Consider the following 19839-nt stretch of genomic DNA (forward strand, 5'->3'; position numbering starts at 1 on the left):
GAAACCATAACTCTCTTTTGAAACCACACTTTGAAGCTATAACCCTACTTTAAAACCTCATTTGAATTCCTGCACTGACTTTAAATAAAAAAAAAAACACTTGTAAACCATAACCATACTTTAATCCCTTAGTTTGAAACCATACGTTGACACCAACCTACTTTGAAACCCTAACCCTAGTTTGAAACCATACTTTAAAACTCTACACCTACTTAATACCATAACCATACTTTTTAAACCCTAGTTTGACTCTAGCACTAGTGAAACTCTAATTCTACTTACATTTTAAAAACACTAACCCTAGTTTGAAACACTGACCCTAATTTGAAATCCTACCCCTAATTTTGCACTCCATTTACATTAAAACCTTGACCCTAATTTTAAACCCTAACCCTAAATTGAAACCTGACTTTGAAATGCTAATCCTAGCTTGAAACCCTAACCCTGATTTAAAAACTTGCCCCTACTTTGACACCCTGGCCCTAATTTGAAACTTTGGCTAAACATTGCTTTGGGTTAGGGTTTTCAAAGGGTTTCAAGAATGTTTGAAATATGCAACATGTAAGAACTTGATTGGGTCCATTTGCATTATGTGATGGATGTATTTTTGAAAAGGTCACATTAAAAAAAAAAAAAAAAAGGTTGGTTTTCAAGGGAGTATATTTTACGAGGGAGATTTCGCTGTTTGGCGACAGAATCGGAAAGACCCGAATGTGACTTTTCAAGACCTTACAATTCACTGACGTTAACGTCTGCAGTTTAGTTCAAGAGACTGAAATTCTTACTCATTCGGACTGACAAAGTAGACGACTTCAGTGTTTCATTTTAAATTGGAAAATGTAATTATGTGAAAATGTTGGATTGTCTGAGTTTTGCGATCAATTGGCAGACCACTTTGAAAGACCTTCAATCCCAGTTAGATTCGATCCAAATTATGTCTTAAACGATGAACTTTAACCTGGAACCAGATATGAAAAAAAGTCATTATCAAAACTTTTCATGCTCAGCAGCCAGCGAGGGCAGAAGTTACAAGTGTTCTCAAAGTGGAGTCGGCAATGCAAAGGCATGCGCCTCCGTCCCAAAGAGGAAGACTCTGGCATGACTCCTTGCCGGCAGCACAGTACGGATTGGATCGTATTTTTGGAATGGTGTGTGTGTGGGGTTGGGGGAAGGGTGTGTGTGTGTGTGTGTGTGTGTCCGTCCGTGTCGCCTTGTTAGGTGTGCTCAACTGTTTCCCCTAGCAGGGCGAGTCAGGAGACACACTGCTGGGTGTCAGGGACAGGGGGACAGGGGCTTCTCTCTGTGGCCACCTGGAAAGCCATGAAAGACCTCCGGCTTGTCGGGAAACAACCACAAAACTCACTCCATACAATTCCTGATCAGCTCTAAATTTCTAAGCGGAGAAGAAGTTTCTTTCTGATTCTTCATGGACTCGCAGAGAAATCCACAAAGACCAAGACGCCCACTCAAGTTGAGCACCCGGGAAATCTCCAAGCAGTTTGGATGTCAGGGGAAGGCAGCTTGGGTCCGAAGGAGGTTTTAATCTTTAGCCAAGCTCCAAAGCGTCGGTCTGGGCTGCGACATGAGCGGCGGTCGCTTTGAGTTTGACGACGGCGGCGCCTACTGCGGCGGCTGGGAGGGCGGCAAGGCGCACGGCCACGGCATCTGCACCGGCCCCAAAGGCCAGGGCGAGTTCTCGGGGTCCTGGAACTACGGCTTCGAGGTGGTGGGGGTCTACACCTGGCCCAGCGGGAACACCTACGAGGGCTACTGGTCGCAGGGCAAGCGTCACGGTCTGGGGGTGGAAACCAAAGGCCAGTGGATTTACCGAGGGGAATGGACGCACGGCTTCAAGGGGAGGTACGGCATCCGCATCAGCATCGGCAGCGGGGCCAAGTATGAGGGAACGTGGAACAACGGACTTCAGGACGGTTACGGAACTGAAACCTACGCCGATGGAGGTAAGAGCTGCAGATTGACGCCAACGTTCCATTTGTTCTCATGTAGCAGAAGAGTCCAGATCGGGTTTGTCCAAACTATGCCGCGAGGGCCACTGATGGCATACTGTCTGTTTTTTGCCACATACTCTAAAACAGGGTTCACCAATTCCGGTGCTCGAGGTCCGGATTCCTGCAGGTTTTAGATGTTACCGCCTACCAACACACCCGATACTAAAGATCAGGATCATTATCAGGCATGCTGATGAGCTTATTATATGAATCAGGTGTGCTGGTGGGCAGGACTCCGGATCTCGAGCACCGGAATTGGTGAACCCTGCTCTAAAATTATCAAGTATTGTAAAATGATGTGAAAAACCCTCATTTTTTGGTAAAAAATAAAAATAAAAATTCTAATTGAGGGGGGTATTATACAAGGGGATTAATAAGAAACAAAACATTTTCACATTGTTTAGACATTTGCCGGTACTTACACAGTACCTAGGCCACAGGTCTCAAACTTCAGTCCTCGAGGGCTGCAGTCCTGCAAGTTTTAGATGTTTCATTCCTCTTCCAACGCACCTGATTCAAATGATCAGCTCATTAGCAAGCTGTGCAGAACCCTGATAATGATTCTGATCATTTGAATAGGCGTGTTGGGAGAGGGAAACATTGAAAACATGCAGGACTGAGATTCTCGAGGACCAGAGTTTGACACCTATAAAAAAAATGTTGTTGTTTTTTTTTAATTAGAATGACTGATTTATAGCACATTTCATACACAACTTAGCTCAATATGCTTCGCATACTCCAAATAAAGTTTAATAGCAGTTACATACAAATTTGAAGAGATTTAAAAGCAAAGTAAATAAATAAATAAAAAAACATAGTAAAATGTCTAAAAGAGCGCACAGTGGCAAGAACAAGATTTTGGAAAACATTATTTATAAAATAAAAATAAAATACTTTGGAAGAGCTTCACCAAAGATATGGAAAAAGAGCATCGTTTTTGAACCTGGACATAAAAGCATTTACACTTTATTGGCCTTTTTTGAATCTTAATTTATTCATATTCACTCTGATCAGAAAGTATAATAGCAAGTCAGGGGACCGTATTATACACTATACGTAAACAGACACACACAAAAAAAAATGCTGCTTTCTCATGATGATTTTTGAGGGGCGCTTTATGGCGCGTGCTATTAACGGGATGTTATGGTAACGCAGGCCACAGCTTATACTACTATTAATAATAATAAAGAATAAATAAGTCATTTTGTTTTGTTTTTGGAAAGAAAGAACAAAAAAACATCCATCAAGAACAAAAATCACTTGCGAGCACGTTGTTATTATTATTTTTCTATTATTATTATCGTCATAGTCAATTAAAAATGACTTGAGCATTTCTGCTATTAGGCTAATGATAGCGCTTTTCTAGATTTGAATAATGCAAAGAAAGTAAAAATACATTAGAACAACATTTTCTATTCATAAAGTCGTTCATATTTGCCAACTGTAGGCGTGCGAAGCCCTTTGAGACTCTTTTGTGATTAAGGGCTGTATAAATAAACTTGACGTGGATTCAGTTCCTGCTCAGGGATAGTGTGAATGTGAGTGTGAATGCTTTTCTGTCGCCATATGTAACTTGTGATTCACTGGCGACCAGTCCAGGGTTTAGTCAGCTGGGATAGGCTCCCAAGGATTTCCCAAGAACGGATAGATGTGTCAAATCTCACCTGCCAATTAACAAGTCTGCAATTCACTTTTGTTGGACTTGTGTAACCTCGATGTTAAAAGTGGTACAGCATCGAAACTGTCTACATTACAAGCTGATCCGCCCGCGAGCCGAGTGAGGATAAACGCTTCAGAGAATGAATGAATGGACAAGTCTAGTAGCTACTGTACCGTCTTTCAGAAACTTATCATTTCCATGATTTATGTTGATATGCACTTATACGTGTCTATGGGGAATAACAGACAACAAGAAAACAGCAGTGTTTCCCTCCCTCCACAGCTGACTCATCAGCTGTGTGGGGTGGGGGGGGAACAAATGTATGCATGTAATAATAGCCCCAAACCCCCCTTGCGTGCCCTGCTGGCCTCTCGGCCGCCTTGCTATCACTCTAATCCATGCACGTCCATTTTAGCATGAGAGCGAACAACCAGTTGACTTCTCATGGGTTGGCACAAATGAGCAAAACATGACACAACGCCGACGTATTTGGAGGGAGTCGACGCTGACGAGGCTTCAGATTGGAAAAACGGTGCTCTTACTTGCCATCATCTCAAAACTCTACAATCATGTCCATGTACGTTAAAATTGAAACAAGATCGGGCTCAGACAGCTTCAAAAACACAACAACGCCATTAAAAGATTATTTGAGCAGGTCAATATGCAGCTGAAAGACGAAGTCATCACGAGCAGCGGCTAATGCATGTCCGGCAGTTGCTCCCGCTAACACAACAGGCCATCGAAGTGATCAAACAAGGCCAACTGAGGTTAGCCCAAACGTAACACGATGCTGGAGCTATGCTGAGCCTCTTCCTCTTCTCTTCACCGTGCAGGTTATAGAACTGAAGGTCTTTAAACACATTTTTTAAATAGTACAACTACAAGCACATTTTTAAACACATAATACATGAAGAGAGAGCAAGAGCAATGGATAACACAAAAATATCCTACAAATACTATACTGATCACTATATTTACAGTAAATAAATCCAAGTTTTTTTTCCCACACAAACAACAAAGTTATCTCACAATATAATCATGCCCAAAGATGTACTGTATATTATAAAATGGACCTACAGCTGCCACTTTTGGTAGGCATAGAATGGAGGATTAAAGAGAATTTATCATTCAATAGCCTTCAACAAAAACTTGGATTGACTGAAATACGGCTTGTTTTCATTCTTCTTCTTTCAAAGTTACAGTGTCAAACAAAATCTGCCATCTGGTGGTCTAGGGTAGAATTACACTAAAAGTAAACAGGAAGCACAGCAAAATAAGGGTACCAAAATATGTATATATCTTTTGCAAAATAGCGGTACCACAAACACGGCACCCACGAAAAGGGGTTTGATTTGACTGTTACTTTTTATAACTGAAAGAAGCTCTGATTAAACTTTTATAAAATGCACCAAAAAAATAATAATACTTGTATTTTAGTGTCAGATTTGTTTGACTAAATTGAGGAAAAAGCCACTGGGATTAAATACATAGAGGTAAATGTATTTCATTTGTCACATTGAACCCTCCCTCACTACCACAAGGCGCCCACCTGGGGAGTAGATCATAAAGAAACATGAAACACCATAAAGAAAGGTCGCAAACCGGAATCGAAGCAGAGACATTCTAGCTCTTACTCCCGCTCTTCCACCTTGTTAATTAGGGCTTTGTTTCTTTTCTCAGACCTCAAGCAGCAAACTTTTCATTTGATAGGAGATTCAGCAGTTTATAGTGAACAATCCCGATTGTATGTTTTTCAGGTACTTTCCAGGGTCAGTTCACGGGCGGCATGCGCCACGGCTACGGGGTCCGTCAGAGCGTCCCCTATGGCATGGCAGCTGTGGTCCGTTCTCCTCTCCGGACTTCACTGACGTCCCTACGCAGCGAGCACAGCAATGGCACCGTCCTGCAGCAAGACATCCCCATCATCACCACCACAAGTGTGTCCGGCGAGGAGACTCCTGTTGGCAATCCCGCCCAACTGGGACCATCACGGGGAGGCTTCGCCCTCACTCTCCAGGTGGACCCAGAGGCAGTGAAACCCAAGAAGAAAGGTCTGTTTCGTAGGAGCGCTCTGCTGGGCAAACTGAAGAAATCCGACTCCAGCACTTCGCTGTCCAGCCAGAAGAGCAAGATCAGTTTCCTGAGGACGGAATCGGCTTTGAGCTCCAACGCCAGCGACACCAACTCCACCATCAGCATGGGGGACGAGAGCCTGGCTGGCGCGGAAGACTTCCCCCCTGTCGAGGCAGACATCGATGCCACCACCACAGAAGTTTACATGGGCGAATGGAAGAACGACAAGCGCTCAGGATATGGAATAAGCGAAAGGTCCAGCGGCCTCAAGTATGAAGGCGAGTGGCTGAACAACCAAAGGCACGGCTACGGTTGCACCACATTCGCCGAGGGCGGCAAAGAAGAGGGCAAGTACATGAGCAACATGCTGGTGAAGGCTGTGAAGAAGAGAGTCATCCAACTGAAAGGAACCAAGATCAAGCAGAAGGTGGAGCGGGCGGTGGAAGGAGCTCAGCGGGCGGCCGCCATCGGCAAGCAGAAGGCGGAGATTGCTGCTTCTAGGTAAGAACAAGCCACTTCCATGTACGGCTTGCAGATGATTTGATGAGGAAAACATGCACCGGAAGCGCAAGGATGCCGTACTGTTGCCTTCGCAACCAGTACATTCATCAATTGTCAAACTATAATGAGAACTACGTCATTTTTTATAGCTTCTGAATACAGTAGCAAAGAATCTAAAAAGAGATCCTTCAGCACTTGCTTCGCGGATCCCGGACAAATCTTTCCAGAGTGATTGAGGTTATCGCTGAGAAAGTGTGTTACTCCAGGAAGATTACCTCCCAAGGGGAAAACTTGTACTTTGGAATTTAACCCTGGAGAACCCAAGAACCCTTTTCTTCTTTGGAAAATTATGAATTATACATTAAATGACTGCGATAAATTCACTGAACACCAAAATATATGTTTTTTCAATTTTAACACTTTATTCCCTAATTTAGGATTAGGGCGAAATTTGACCCTTTTGGGATTTAGGGGTATCATTTTCGAAAAATCAGAATAACAACTGTCAGTAAACTATTTAGAATTTAAGAAAATAATCAATCAAATACACAGCTACATTGAACAATATAATTTTTTTGTTTTATTTGTTGCATTTTAGAACTGGATTTTGAATGTACAAACACACTTTGGCCAATGGAAACACAGGGACAAAATCACTGCTGGAAAAAAAAAAAGGTCTTTGTTATTTGAGTAGCAGAATTTATAGGGGCCAAATTTGACCCCGTGGGTTCTCCAGGGTTAAATAAGGAATGGAATGGCTCTTTATTGTCATCGCTCATGCACAGAAGTACAGAGCAACGGAATTGTTTTAACAAGCACAGCCCGTCCAAGAAACATGAAAAACAATGACTACGTTTACAAGCAAGCTTTTTAAAACCCGACTATTGGCAATATTTGGGTTTTGTAAACCCATGTAAACAGGCGCAATAACCCATATGCTCTTTTTAAAACCCGAATAAGAGCCCTGGGTTACTCCTTTTATAACCGAAATTCTTGCTCATATAAACGTGTTGACTAAATGACTTTATTTAGCGTGGTGAGTGACATAAATATGTCTTTTATTGAACTTATAGTTAGTAAGTTAAAAGCGGAAATGATGTTATTTCCGTAATTACGTTGTCTGCCTGTCACGGTCCAAATGGTTTATTCCAATCGAGCACAAATTAACATGTAAATAGGTGTAACTCTTTCCGCCACGCATGTAAACGTGTTACCTCGATTGTTTCAGAATCCGGAATTCTGACCTTAACCCGAATATTGACTGCATGCAAACGTAGTCAATGATCAAGAGAGATAGAACAAAAAAGACCTACAGGCTCTTTTTTTGGGCCTTTGTGAAATTGTGATGGGATAATTCATTAGTTGCAACGAAGTTACGTCTGGAAGCAATTACTTGAAGTTTGCATGAAAGAAAACTTTTGAGCAAACTATTCTGTTACTCTCTAAATGGACCGTATTATTGTCAACAATCCATCTGTGACCGTACAAGGTGGTTTGATCTTCTGCACCTGAAATGTTCCTGTTGTTTACAGCAGCATGACTTCCACTGACGCACTACAGACTCCCGTCCCAGCACGTAGAAATCCAAATATTTCCCTTCATGTATAAGCACTACACAAGAGTTATGGAAGAGCGTGGATGGGATTGTTGCTTTTAAAAGCCACAGACAATGTGTGGACTTTATACCCGTTTTCAAACTGTTTTGGTTGTGGTGCTAGTGCCAGTGCTCAATTTGGTTCAATAGCAGAGAGCCAACCAAATGTGACATCATGACGTCACCAGCATTACGTCGTCCATACGTCAGCGCCTCAGTTTACAAACGGCACGCGATTGCAGTTTTCTGGCTTCTCGTCGGAAAATGGCGGTTGAATGTTGGCGCCAGTATACATACAGTATATTGTGTTTTACAACAATAGGTAATCACATTTATAATTTCACGTGTCGCTGAGGATGAACTAGTGAACCTATGCTCTTATTAAGTACAATAGTATGGAGTGTCTCAGTGTTAATTTCATCAACAAAAACTAAACAAAAAATATTTTTACCAACACACATTTTTCATCTGACTAAAACTAGACAAGACTAGACTAAAACCCTCATTAATAAACAATAACTAGTACTAGTATGCATTTTCGTCGACTAATGAAGACGAGACGAAAATGTAATTCACTTAAAAACTGGTCTTAAATCTATGAACAAAAATGACACAAAAATGATATGATTTTGTAAAATCTTGTCTCTGCTAATCTGTCACTGTGACACTGTCATGTGACGCACAGTGACACGCCCCCTTTCAAATTTGCAGCTAGCGAGTGCAGCATGTACAAACACATGGCACAGACAGTAAGTGGATTCAAAGTGAACAGTTAAAAAAAAAAAAAGTAAATTATAGTTATAATGTAACGGCTGTAGCGTTCCAACAATATCCGTTAATCCGACCGCTAACTAATGCTGGCTAATTTACTAGTTGATAGCATAGAGCCACAGTAGTCCCATGTTGATACAACTGTAATAGTGAGTTTTTCATTAAAAAGATGAGAGAATATTTTTAAAATGTTGTTGACTAAAATGATGTTTTCTTGGACTAAAATAAAGACTAAAATCCAAGATTTGTGGATGACTAAAAATGGACTAAATAAAAACGGGATGAGGTTGACTAACAAGCGTGATTGGAACTGGAGTAAAACTGAGACTAATTTAAAAATGGCTGACAAAATTAACACTAGTCCTCATCAAAAAAAAAAAAAGTTTTTGTTTTCTTTTTGGGCGCAGGTCAGAACGAATTATTGGCATTCCCAGTTATTTCAATAGGAAAATATGATTTACGAGTGTACCTCTGAATCGTTCACTATTTCTTCTATATTGTGAACCTACAGACATTGAAATATGTTGTTATGTAAGCTTGGGGGGGGGGGGTTAGTGCATAACACATCTGTTCCAGGTTTCCTCATTCTTTCCCGTAATCTGGTGTCAGTGGAGACGGGTTAAAAATACATGTCCGACATGCTCTGTGCATGGCGAGCCAGACTCGTCCTCCCCGGCCCCGTTTCAGCCTCGCTAACATTCAGACGCTGTGTGGATATTGTCCGTTCTGTCGTATGTGCTGGCAGACGGGCGTCTGGAGGGGTCTTGTGTGTCAGGACGGGGCGTAAATGACGCACACGGGGGCCCTGTTGTCACGGAGGAGCCCTGACTAAATAAGGACAGGCGCACTCTTGCTGTATCACAATCACAGGGGAATGCAACAGCTGATTATCCCCCACCCTACCGCTATTTTCCTGCCTTGTCACACATACGCATGCAAAATGTTTTCTGAAGCTCGTCTGTAGTGGCCCGCACATCAAAAGCTTGGTTTTGCCCTGGCGAGAAAACCGACTGGCATTTACAGCCAACCGCAGCTCGTTTCATCACCCGATGCGAGCTTTGTCTGTTGCTAACAATTACAGGTCGCAGAAGTGGGTCCATCTTGCGTCACTTGTGGTGTCAAATGGTTCCATGGATATAAATATGACACACCTCATAAGCAAGTGCTCAGGTGACAAATGAGTCGGGTATAAACGTAGCCCACACGGCCTTACTTATGCAGCCTGGCTTATAGTGTGTACTGCTGATCTATGCAATTTAGGCCCGACAACCATCAGCCGCTTGTAACTTTTGGCAACAAAACAGATTGGTGAGCTTATGTGACATCGTCAAAAGAATGTCGTTTGAATTGAGAATGCTGATATGGAGTAATTTGACATTGCTACTAACCTGAAAGCAATTCTGGAACAATGACTGGATAGATCAAATATTCCATTCGGCGAATGTCGTTATGTTCAAGAGCATGTAGTCGTCTTTTTATAGAAACTAAGTCACTCTTTCGCATTGGCTCTGCCCGCTAACACTCTGCACACTGTTAAAAAGGACCCGTCACACAGATCTAGTGGCACATGCCACAATGACAGAATATCTCAACCATGACAAAAAACAGATCACCCGTGACATTAGCATAATACACAAATATAACGCATAGCATAGCAGAGTAGTAACTACAGTATAGCAGACTTCTGCAGCCATACAAAATTGCAGAGTAAAGTACTGCGCAGTCTAGTGCATCACAGTAATGGTAAGGTAATAAAGTAGAGAATAGTAGAGTAAGGGTTACATTCCAGATCACCCCCACAAAAGTGAAAAAGCAATATCGAAATAACTCAAACTCAGATTTGCACGGTCGCGCCCAAAATCCATATTCACTTTTCGTTTACTGTTTAATTATCATGAGTCAACTCGAATGGTTTACTACTAGTACTTTTACTGAAAACACATCATAGTCTAAAAAAAAATAAAAAATCCAATTTGATCATAATAGCGCTTTATCTACACCATATGTTGTCCAAAGCACTTAACCAAGCCTCATATTCACTTTTTTTATTTTTTATTTTATTTATTTATTTTTTTTTTTCTGGAGAGCTCAGTATTGTTCATTCAGTAATTTTACCGATTTTGCATATCATCATCATTGCTCTGTATTCACTTCTTTTTTTTTTTTTTTTAAAACATATCTTACCAAGACTGTATGAGACCAATGTGCTAGCACGGCTGTGTCGGAAAAAAGTTTTCCTTTTTGGTTTAATATAACGTCTTTGAAACTCCAGGATTCCTCGCTGTACACTGGCCAACTGCAGAACCCAGCTTTCTTTTTTTGCTATTGGTAAACTTTTAAATCCATTCGTATTCTGTCGAACCAGCTAGCTAGCTCACTAAGCTAAACGTAGGAGGTTTCGTCTCGCCGGTATTTGCGAACTCCCATCGTGTGAAGATACAAAGGTGTTGATACGCTGCCTAGATGGGCTTTATTGACTGATTGCTTAACAGTTTAATATAATGCTCATTAGCTGGCCGCTAAACATACTCATGCGTGTGACACTACTGGGACAATATGCTCGAATTCATTCTCACTAAAATGCAAAGATTCTGATTTGGAATTCATTTACAGTGGCTAATTTGGCATGGCACATTTTTATAGCATTTAAAGGAGGATTTTTATTTTTTATTTTTTTAACAATACCCCCAAACCCCAACCTGTGTTACTTCCACACATCAACTTTCATCTGGGACAAAAAAAAAAAAAAAGACCCACCAGAACATTTATGAGGTTCAAATGTGGATGTCAGTGAAATTTAGCTGTTGAATTCCCGAAGGAGCAGTTTGTTTACGCCTGCATTTTGACAGCTTAGTCTATTTAAGAAATGTGTGAGTTTTTCATGACAATGCCTCACAAGTGTGCGTGCTACACAACACTGTGGTTGCTCCAACATGTGTTGTTGGTTTGTTGGTATTTCTGCATCAGTTGGTGACAAGACTTTGAAGGCGACCGACCGGGTTCTCTTTGGAAGATGTGAATGAGGTGCAACGTGGACCTTAGATGCCTTTTGCCGCGTGTAGAAAGTAACCCGAGGGATCTTGAAGTTGTACACAAGAAGCAAAGCAAAAGTCCTTTGGGGTCATTTAATTTGATTGCTGGCACAATATTAATACAGCGATCATAATAGTCACCCTGACACTGTATATTTCCATTGCTGGTATTCAAAATGTTCTCAGTAAGTTGAATTGAATCTGTGCAAATGTTCTGAATATTCTTTTGACTGTAATCTTTGCTACTTCGATTTGTCATTGGCCTTACTTTGTCATTGCTGAACATATCGACTGGGAGGCAAAAGTGCGCGGGAGGAGGCCATCTGTCGCCACACTCCCTTGGCCGTCATTAACTGGCAAGGCACCAGCAAAAGCCACTGGCTGCCATTTAGTCCGCTGTTTGGAGAAAATCAACTACATACAGTTGATACATGGAAGCTAATAAAAAAATCTGCGGACTTGAATATGAAGATTTCCTCAAATGTGAAACATAAAAGTGGATGTGATCACCAGCCAGTGTGGAACCTGTTTCAGTAACAGGAGATGTGGACTTTTTTTTCTCCTTTTTTTTTTTTTTTTTTTTTACACAAGTGTTCATAAGTTTACATCCCCCTAAGGCAGTAATTCTGAAATTGTATTAATTTATTCCCAACAGTTGGCTCTCTTCATGTAATAGCTTTTCTCTTGACAGCATGCTTCCATTATTTGGATGTTGATTTTTTGGGGGGGACCAATCAGATATCAGCCTCTATGTGTTGCCATGTCACTCCAATCGGACCGGAGCCTTTAGAATCAGCAGCGCTGGCCCATGTAATTACAACTCAATTAGCAATTAGACTGTCCTTTTTTTTTTAGAGCTCAGCATTGTTCATTTGGTAGTCTTACCGATTCAACATGTCATCATCATTGCTCTTTTTTTTTGTGTGTGCATGCATGTGAGTAATCTTTAAGTCACCTGAAACCTATTAAAAATCCCATAGCCTTCACCTTAACCGGATCATTCAGAGTCCCGCCAGAGTTGTCAGGAGACCAGAGGAAGGATCAAAGGAAAGAAAGATGAAACAAAGTGAAATCCAGCATCAACTAGACACCGCCTACCACCCACAGGGTTACAAAACCAGAATCTTTCACCAACCCCAGAAACTTCTAAATTAGGGAGACCTCAAGAGACCAAATGATGTTCCCTATTAAAAATCCCTTAGCCTTCACCTTAACCGGATCATTCAGAGTCCCGCCAGAGTTGTCAGGAGACCAGAGGAAGGATCAAAGGAAAGAAAGATGAAACAAAGTGAAATCCAGCATCAACTAGACACCGCCTACCACCCACAGGGTTACAAAACCAGAATCTTTCACCAACCCCAGAAACTTCTAAATTAGGGAGACCTCAAGAGACCAAATGATGTTCCCTATTAAAAATCCCTTAGCCTTCACCTTAACCGGATCATTCAGAGTCCCGCCAGAGTTGTCAGGAGACCAGAGGAAGGATCAAAGGAAAGAAAGATGAAACAAAGTGAAATCCAGCATCAACTAGACACCCCGCCTACCACCCACAGGGTTACAAAACCAGAATCTTTCACCAACCCCAGAAACATCTAAATTAGGGAGACCTCAAGAGACCAAATGATGTTCCCTCAGCAAACAGCCAAGATGAATTTCCCTACAGGGATCAATAAATTTAATCTAATTAAAATTTGTAAGCATTTCTTTGAATTCTTTGTACTTGTATATTTGTCCCGTCACAGCCGACTTCAAACATGGCCAAGTCCCTTGAAATGGGTGTGGCGCTGACGGGTCTTGACATGGCCGCAGCACATATGCGCCTTTGAGTGGGCATGTGGAACACCCCCCCTCCCCCCCGCCCCCCCACACACACACACACTCTGATCTTTCATGTGCCTGCCCCGAGCCGTGCCACCTGAGGGGATGATTTTATAAAATATAATACAACAAAACAAAAAGGTTTGATGCGCTCTATTCACTTATGTCTGAAATGAAATACTTAGTGTTAGACCAGCTCTGTACCTTAGATGTGGTCTGAACAGGTGTAAGCTTGAGATCGACTTTCAGGCACGTCTCCAAAATTGCGGCTTGCCCAGCTTGGCAGAGTCGGGTCTGCTACTGTAAAATGGCAAACACACGCAGCAAGCCTGGCACTGATACAAGAATCAGAATTTGCGCCACAGCACAAATGCACCGTCTACAAAAATAAAGCCCCAAAATATATATTGATATTGGAGAAATAAAACACTTTTCAATAGCTATAGGGGAATGATTTCAAGTGTGTTACTGAGGCTTCTGGTTTATTGGACTACTGTCTCGGAAAAAGCTGGCTATAGGTTGTGGTTATATAGGTGACAGTGTTCTCAGCAGTAAGTGAAGAGAAGACTCGCTGAGTGCATGTGGACAGGTGGAACGCTCATGTCTCACAGGGAACCTCAAGAGTCTCTAATTGTCCCAGTGGGACGCACCAAGCAACCCGCAGCCCAGGAGGTTATTTTCAGCTCAGTGTGAAGTTACACTTTGTCAACTGAGTCAATCATAACAAATCGCCAGGAGCCTCCTAATGTTCACTATTCAGCTAGTCAAGAGTAACTTTTGTGGCATAGTTGTTCTCAGAAATGTTGACAAGTGAATGCCTGTGATGAGTTGCTAAACGTGTGGCCTTCAGGTCAACCCACGCCAAGGCCAAGTCAGACGGAGCCGACCAGGCCGCTCAAGCCTCCAACGGCGAGTCCAGCATCGCCAGGCTGGTGGCCAAAGAGCTTTCGCCTTCCTTCTACCAGCCAGGTCAGTGGTTAGCGTCATCAAGCTAATGCTGCTTTGGATGCTAACAGCTGCCAACTTGAAAGCCTAACTGTTTACCAAGCGCAATATTCTTGAAAGAGCCTTCAAAATGCTCTAAAATGTCTGGCAAATTGGGGACCCCTGCTTTGGAAACGGCTACCTACCAGTCAATGAGTTAAAAACCTGTAGCCTATTTTGAAACCCTTCTTGAAACGCTAACCCTTGAATGAAAACTTCCCTTGACATTTTCCCTTCCCAAAATCACTCCCATGCAGGTCCACGCAAAAGGAATGCAAATGTGAGGAAAAAATATGCGTTCACGTGTCATTTGCAGCTGACAAATTAACTTCTCGGTGCTTCAGCAGCTTGACCTGGCAGATCCTCTGCTGAGGCTCGCTGCCGAGGTCATCACATTTGAATGTCTAAAATAAGGAGCATCTTATTTGGACTGGGGGATCAGATCACTTTCACTGCCCGTCTGGAAATGCACACAAATACATCCATACAAAAGCAGTAATGTTTTTTTTTTCCAGGTCTTTTTTTTTTCCCCACCAAAGTGTGAACAAAAAATTACACACAGAAAGAAGCAAAAATGTGTTAGTCGTCTTGGTATAAGTGTACAAAGTGTTTCCCCCACCATGTTAGTACTTGGGCGGGCCACCCAAGTAGATTTCAAGAAAACTGAATTAAAAATAAATAAATAAATAATAATAATAAAAAATACAATAAAAAAACTAAATATATATATATATTAAACGTGTCGTGACCAGATATACCGCATATAACATTAGTTATTTTTGAATATGTCAGCCTTTTACTTGGGGAAAAAAACAAGAATTTCCACATGGCGATAGACGTGAAGAAGTGATAACAAACAACACGAATGGCAAACGATTGTTGTTCCTCAACACGTTTATTCAACTGATCCCGAACAGGTCCGGAGTATCTGAAGAAGCGAGTGATGCCGGAAGTCGGCGAGGGAAGTGAGAACACGGACATCGTCATGCACGAGCCACTGTTGGCCGAGGAAGAGCCAGCGCCGACGCCGCCTGAAAGCCCCATCGTGAACGAACTGGACCGCCTCATGCCTGGCTCCTCCCCAGCCCGCACCCCCTCCCCCAGTCCAGGTATCTTCATCAAGGAGGACCCCAAACTACTTGGTCCTGGCAACTGGAATGACGAAAAAGCTAGTAAAGGTAGCAGCAAACCCAACAGCAGGCCCACTACACCTTCACTCCCACTTCCTGTTCCCACTGCACCAGAAGGCGCCAGCGGTCGCAACCTCTCTCGAACCCCAAGCCGCCACAGTACCAAGAACGAGCAGGGGTCCGATTTGGAGATCAAACCCTTGCAGAAATGTGATGCCGGGGTGGATACTCCAGACACCGCGTCCGCACCCCAATCTACAAGAAACAGCTTGATGGCCCCGGATGAGGAGCAAAAGCTACGCCCCAGCCCCAAAGTGGCCCCGAGAGCTGCCGATGCAAATTCAAAGGCCAATGACCTCAAGATTGAAAGAGTTTTGACGGTTCAGGATCGAGAGCAGCCGTGGGAGGCGAGCAGGTCTTCCATCAAAGCGGAAACTAAACTGCCACCAAAACGACAACCCAGCCCTGCTCCATCCCCAAAACCCGCAACCAACCATGAACCTAAGACACTAGCCAAGCCTGCGGAAGCCAAAACCAACAGTGTCACACCCGCCTTGAAGGCGGATCCCAAAGCAGAAGCACGACTGAAGGCGCCACTGTTGAATTCAAGTACTGAAATTGCTGCGGAGTCGTTGGAGCAGGAGGTAAGACAGCCGATGCTCACATTGTTTTTATTGTCAGACTTCATTTTGGTTGCCGGGCTAACAAAATGCTTGGGGAAAGCCTGAAAATGATTATTTATGTCGAGTCAAAACGGCTTTTATTTTTTTTATAAAAACTTTCTCTTTAAACATGACACGAACATGTTAAAAATACTCTTCCAATAAAGTATTGGCAAAACCAGTTGGCATTTTTATGTAAAGCAGAGTTGCCGGTGTCTGCTTAAAGGGGAAGTCAACCCCCCAAAAATTCTTGGCAATAATATGTTCTATGCAGCCCCACTAATCTTAATATAGTATTCTGGTTAATATTGTATTAGTTAAATATTAGTTAAGCAGCAAAATCCAGCAGTTTTTTTTTTTTAATCAATATCGGAACAAAATATATCTATTTACACATAAATAAATACATTTGTATTTAATTTTTGAATTATATTTTTTACATTCCTTTTTAATTTCACTTTTAGTAATTTATTTAGTCATTTATTTATTTAGTCTTTTTTTTTATTTTGGAAGTTTTGGTCCATACTGCCAGGAAGAAATGTTATTCAAATGAGGGGGCGACAACAAGTTGAGGTGACAGATGACAAGATAGTCGTCCATTGCTAGAGTTCTTCAACGCAAGTCGGCGGGACTTCCTTGTTCGCCGACCCGCTCACTCGACAAATGAAAGGCAGTTTGCAACAATGGACTCCAACCCAAGACACGCTTAGGACCGCCCCCTCATTTTAATAACATTTCGTCCTGGCAGTATATATATATATGTTTTTGTTTCCATTTAGATTAATTTTTTAATTAAATTTTCGAAACCATTACGTTTTTATTTTCACTTTTAGTCATTTATTTATTTATTTTGAATTTTGACCGTTTTGGTCCTCCATAGAAAATGACATCACAGTTGCCCAGGTCTCAGGTAACAACCAATCACACCTCAGCTTCAGAAAGCAGGTGAGCTGTGATTGGTCATTGCCTGAGCCCTGAGCAACTGTGATGTCATCTTCAGTCGACGACAAGTGGCAAAATGGCCGCCCCCTGGATTGTGCTGCAGAACTCATATTCCACAAATGTAATATTAGACTAGTGAGGTCACATATATTATTCTAAAGAAATGTTTAAGTTTGACTTCCCCTTTGAAGTAACCAATAAAGTAATTTGAAATGTGTTACTTTTAAAATCAAGTAATCAGTAAAGTAACTAAGTTATTTTTAAAATCAAGTAATGTGTAAAGTAATTAAGTTACTGTTAAAATCGAGTACACAGTAAAGTAACTAAGTCACTTTTAAAATCAAGTAATGTGTCAAGTAATTAAGTTACTTTTAAAACCAAGTAATCACGAAAGTAACAAATTCCTTTTTCAAGGTAACTGTGGCAACACTGACGTTTAGTGTCTGTCGTAAGACGATATCATGAACATTCTGACTTGTTTTGTAGAGAATCATTTTGAAGGCGTTGTAGCAATGTCCCTGGCCTGACATGTTCTTCCCTTCTCAAGAGCCCCAACACCATCATGATCTGCATGGTCATCCTGCTCAACATCGGTCTGGCCATTCTCTTTGTGCACATTTTGTCGTGAAACGTTTGTCGCCACCTCAGGTACGGCACGCTTGTTTCAACTGCCTACGTAGCAGCGAGAAAGGCCAAGAAAAAAAAAATCGTTTTTCTCGCCGCAGGTCACGATCAGCGCTGCAGCGGGGCGGCCTGCCTCCACCGCAGTTTGAACCCGAGCTCAAAGCGACGTGGAGGGAAATCAGAAGCCTCGTGTGAACAACAGCATCTCCGCTTCTCGGGGTGTCTGTTACTGTGGCTATGTGAGCTTCTGTCAGGCGGCAGACAACTTGAGAAGTAGCTGAAGGACACCGAATGACTCAAACGTTTCTGTGCTAAAGTGGGGGAGGGCGGCATGGTTGAGTGTATTAAATGCACTGAAGAAGTCTATATTCAACTTGAAATGTCCCGGGGTGTCAACATTTAAAAAAAAAAAAAAAAAAAAAAAAGCTTCAAAATAATACTTAACCAAGCTTTTTCTCACAACACCAAATCACGTGGTTGAACCTATAAAATCATCACAATGTTTTTGTTTTGCTTTGTTATTGAAGCTAACAGAAAGATTTTTAGTTTGAATATTCCTTGTCACTGCGCCTCTCAAACAAAATGTTCTTATTTGCAAATCGTTCTAAACAGCAGGTTGACCTTTGACCCAACACATCATGATCCTTTACTGTTTCAATTTTTTTGCCAACGCAAAAGCAATCACTTTTAATATTGATTATATATCAGTGTTGAGTATAATTGAAACACAGCCTCAACTAGAGGAAAAGGCAGAAACAAAACAGAATTTAAGGATGACAAAATGACATTAACTCATTCACTGCTATTGACGGCTATAAACGTCAAAAATTCATTTGAACTATTTCTATTAGTTTAACATTTTTTTCCACTTTTATTAACAAGAGTATGAAAACCTAGAATTTTTTTATTGTACATTACGAACAGATATAAAATTTGTGATTAATCGTGAGTTAACTAGTGAAGTCATGCGATTAATTACGATTTTAAAAAATGATTGCCTGACGCCCCGAATTTTTAATAATCTTTTTTTTTAATCGCGTCAGGCGATTACATTTTTTTTTATTGTAATTAATTGCATGACTTCAATAGTTAACTCACGATTAATCACAAATGTCTGTTCTAAATGTACAATCATTTTGTCTAGGTTTTCATACTCTTGTTAGCAAAGGTGGAAAAAATGTTAAATTAATAGAAATAGTTCAAATGAATTTTTGACCTCTATAGCCGTCAATGGCAGTGAATAAGTTAAACAAGAAACTGTCACATCTCAGTAAAATTGAATCTGAATGAGAACTGCAACAAATTCATAATTTGCTTCAAACACTGTAACTGTAAGTAGCAACGTGTCATGATTTGCCAAAAATGACAGACTGTCAAAATGCTGAGTCTGGTTGAAAATGCAACATTTTGAAAATCAGATCAACCAGGTAGAAATAATAAAAAATATTTGTGTGGCTGAAATCAAATGATCTGGACATCTACAAGTTAAACAATGTCCTCTAAACAATAATCAAAATAGCTGCCAATTTGTTGATTGATTAGTTTATGATTAATTGGGACAGCTGTAAAATGTTGACGAATAATGCTCCATGCCGGATCTATTTTGTGTTGCGTATTGGTTGTTTCTGCTGTATTTGACATCCTGGAATGAGCCCGTGCGACAGCAGCTAACACATCAAGATTTTCGAGTAACTGTAATGATTGAGCAGTGCTACGTTTATGTCTGCTTGGCTGATTTTTCCCTTCCCTGGAAATAGACTCTTCAAAGATGCATTTCAGCGATGGCGTTCTGGAAAATCATGAAAAACATTTTGGCTGCGTTGTTCAACACTGTGACGTGTGATGTTTTCACTGTGCATTTGTTGTCATTCTGCCGCATAGAAAGAAGGTTTGAAGGCAAATCAGGGAATGCCAATAGAGAGCTTATCAGTGTTTGTGCGCCTTATGTTCAGTATGTGCCTGTGGCTAAGTCTTTTAGGAGGTTTAAACAAAGTTTTTGTGTGTATTCTGTGGGAATAAGAAGGCAGAAAATGGATACC

General features: G+C 41.4%; 1 protein-coding gene across 2 annotated transcripts; it reads left to right on the top strand.

The window, feature by feature from the left end:
* Positions 1 to 1383: 1383 nt before the first annotated feature.
* jph2 (junctophilin 2) lies at positions 1384 to 18547 on the top strand. Of its 2 annotated transcripts, XM_077575198.1 has the most exons (6): positions 1384 to 1961; positions 5427 to 6243; positions 14309 to 14427; positions 15360 to 16216; positions 17724 to 17824; positions 17902 to 18547. In XM_077575198.1, exons 1-5 carry the CDS (start codon positions 1583 to 1585, stop codon positions 17802 to 17804), a joined length of 2253 nt encoding a protein of 750 aa, XP_077431324.1. In that variant the 5' UTR covers positions 1384 to 1582; the 3' UTR covers positions 17805 to 17824; positions 17902 to 18547. The 2 variants fall into 2 exon arrangements, with proteins under 2 accessions (XP_077431324.1, XP_077431333.1); XM_077575207.1 differs by lacking the exon at positions 17902 to 18547 and having other exon boundaries at positions 17663 to 17810.
* The last annotated feature ends 1292 nt before the right edge of the window (positions 18548 to 19839 follow it).

The sequence above is a fragment of the Vanacampus margaritifer genome, chromosome 1 (assembly GCF_051991255.1).
Source record: "Vanacampus margaritifer isolate UIUO_Vmar chromosome 1, RoL_Vmar_1.0, whole genome shotgun sequence".
NCBI lineage: Eukaryota > Metazoa > Chordata > Actinopteri > Syngnathiformes > Syngnathidae > Vanacampus > Vanacampus margaritifer.

Bases quoted from the DNA above. Each gene is read 5' to 3' on its own strand.
- jph2 (XM_077575198.1), top strand. From the start codon at position 1,583: ATGAGCGGCGGTCGCTTTGAGTTTGACGACGGCGGCGCCTACTGCGGC. The intron at 1,962-5,426 runs GTAAGAGCTGCA...TATGTTTTTCAG, and splicing joins TGAAACCTACGCCGATGGAG to GTACTTTCCAGGGTCAGTTC. The intron at 14,428-15,359 runs GTCAGTGGTTAG...GATCCCGAACAG, and splicing joins GCCTTCCTTCTACCAGCCAG to GTCCGGAGTATCTGAAGAAG.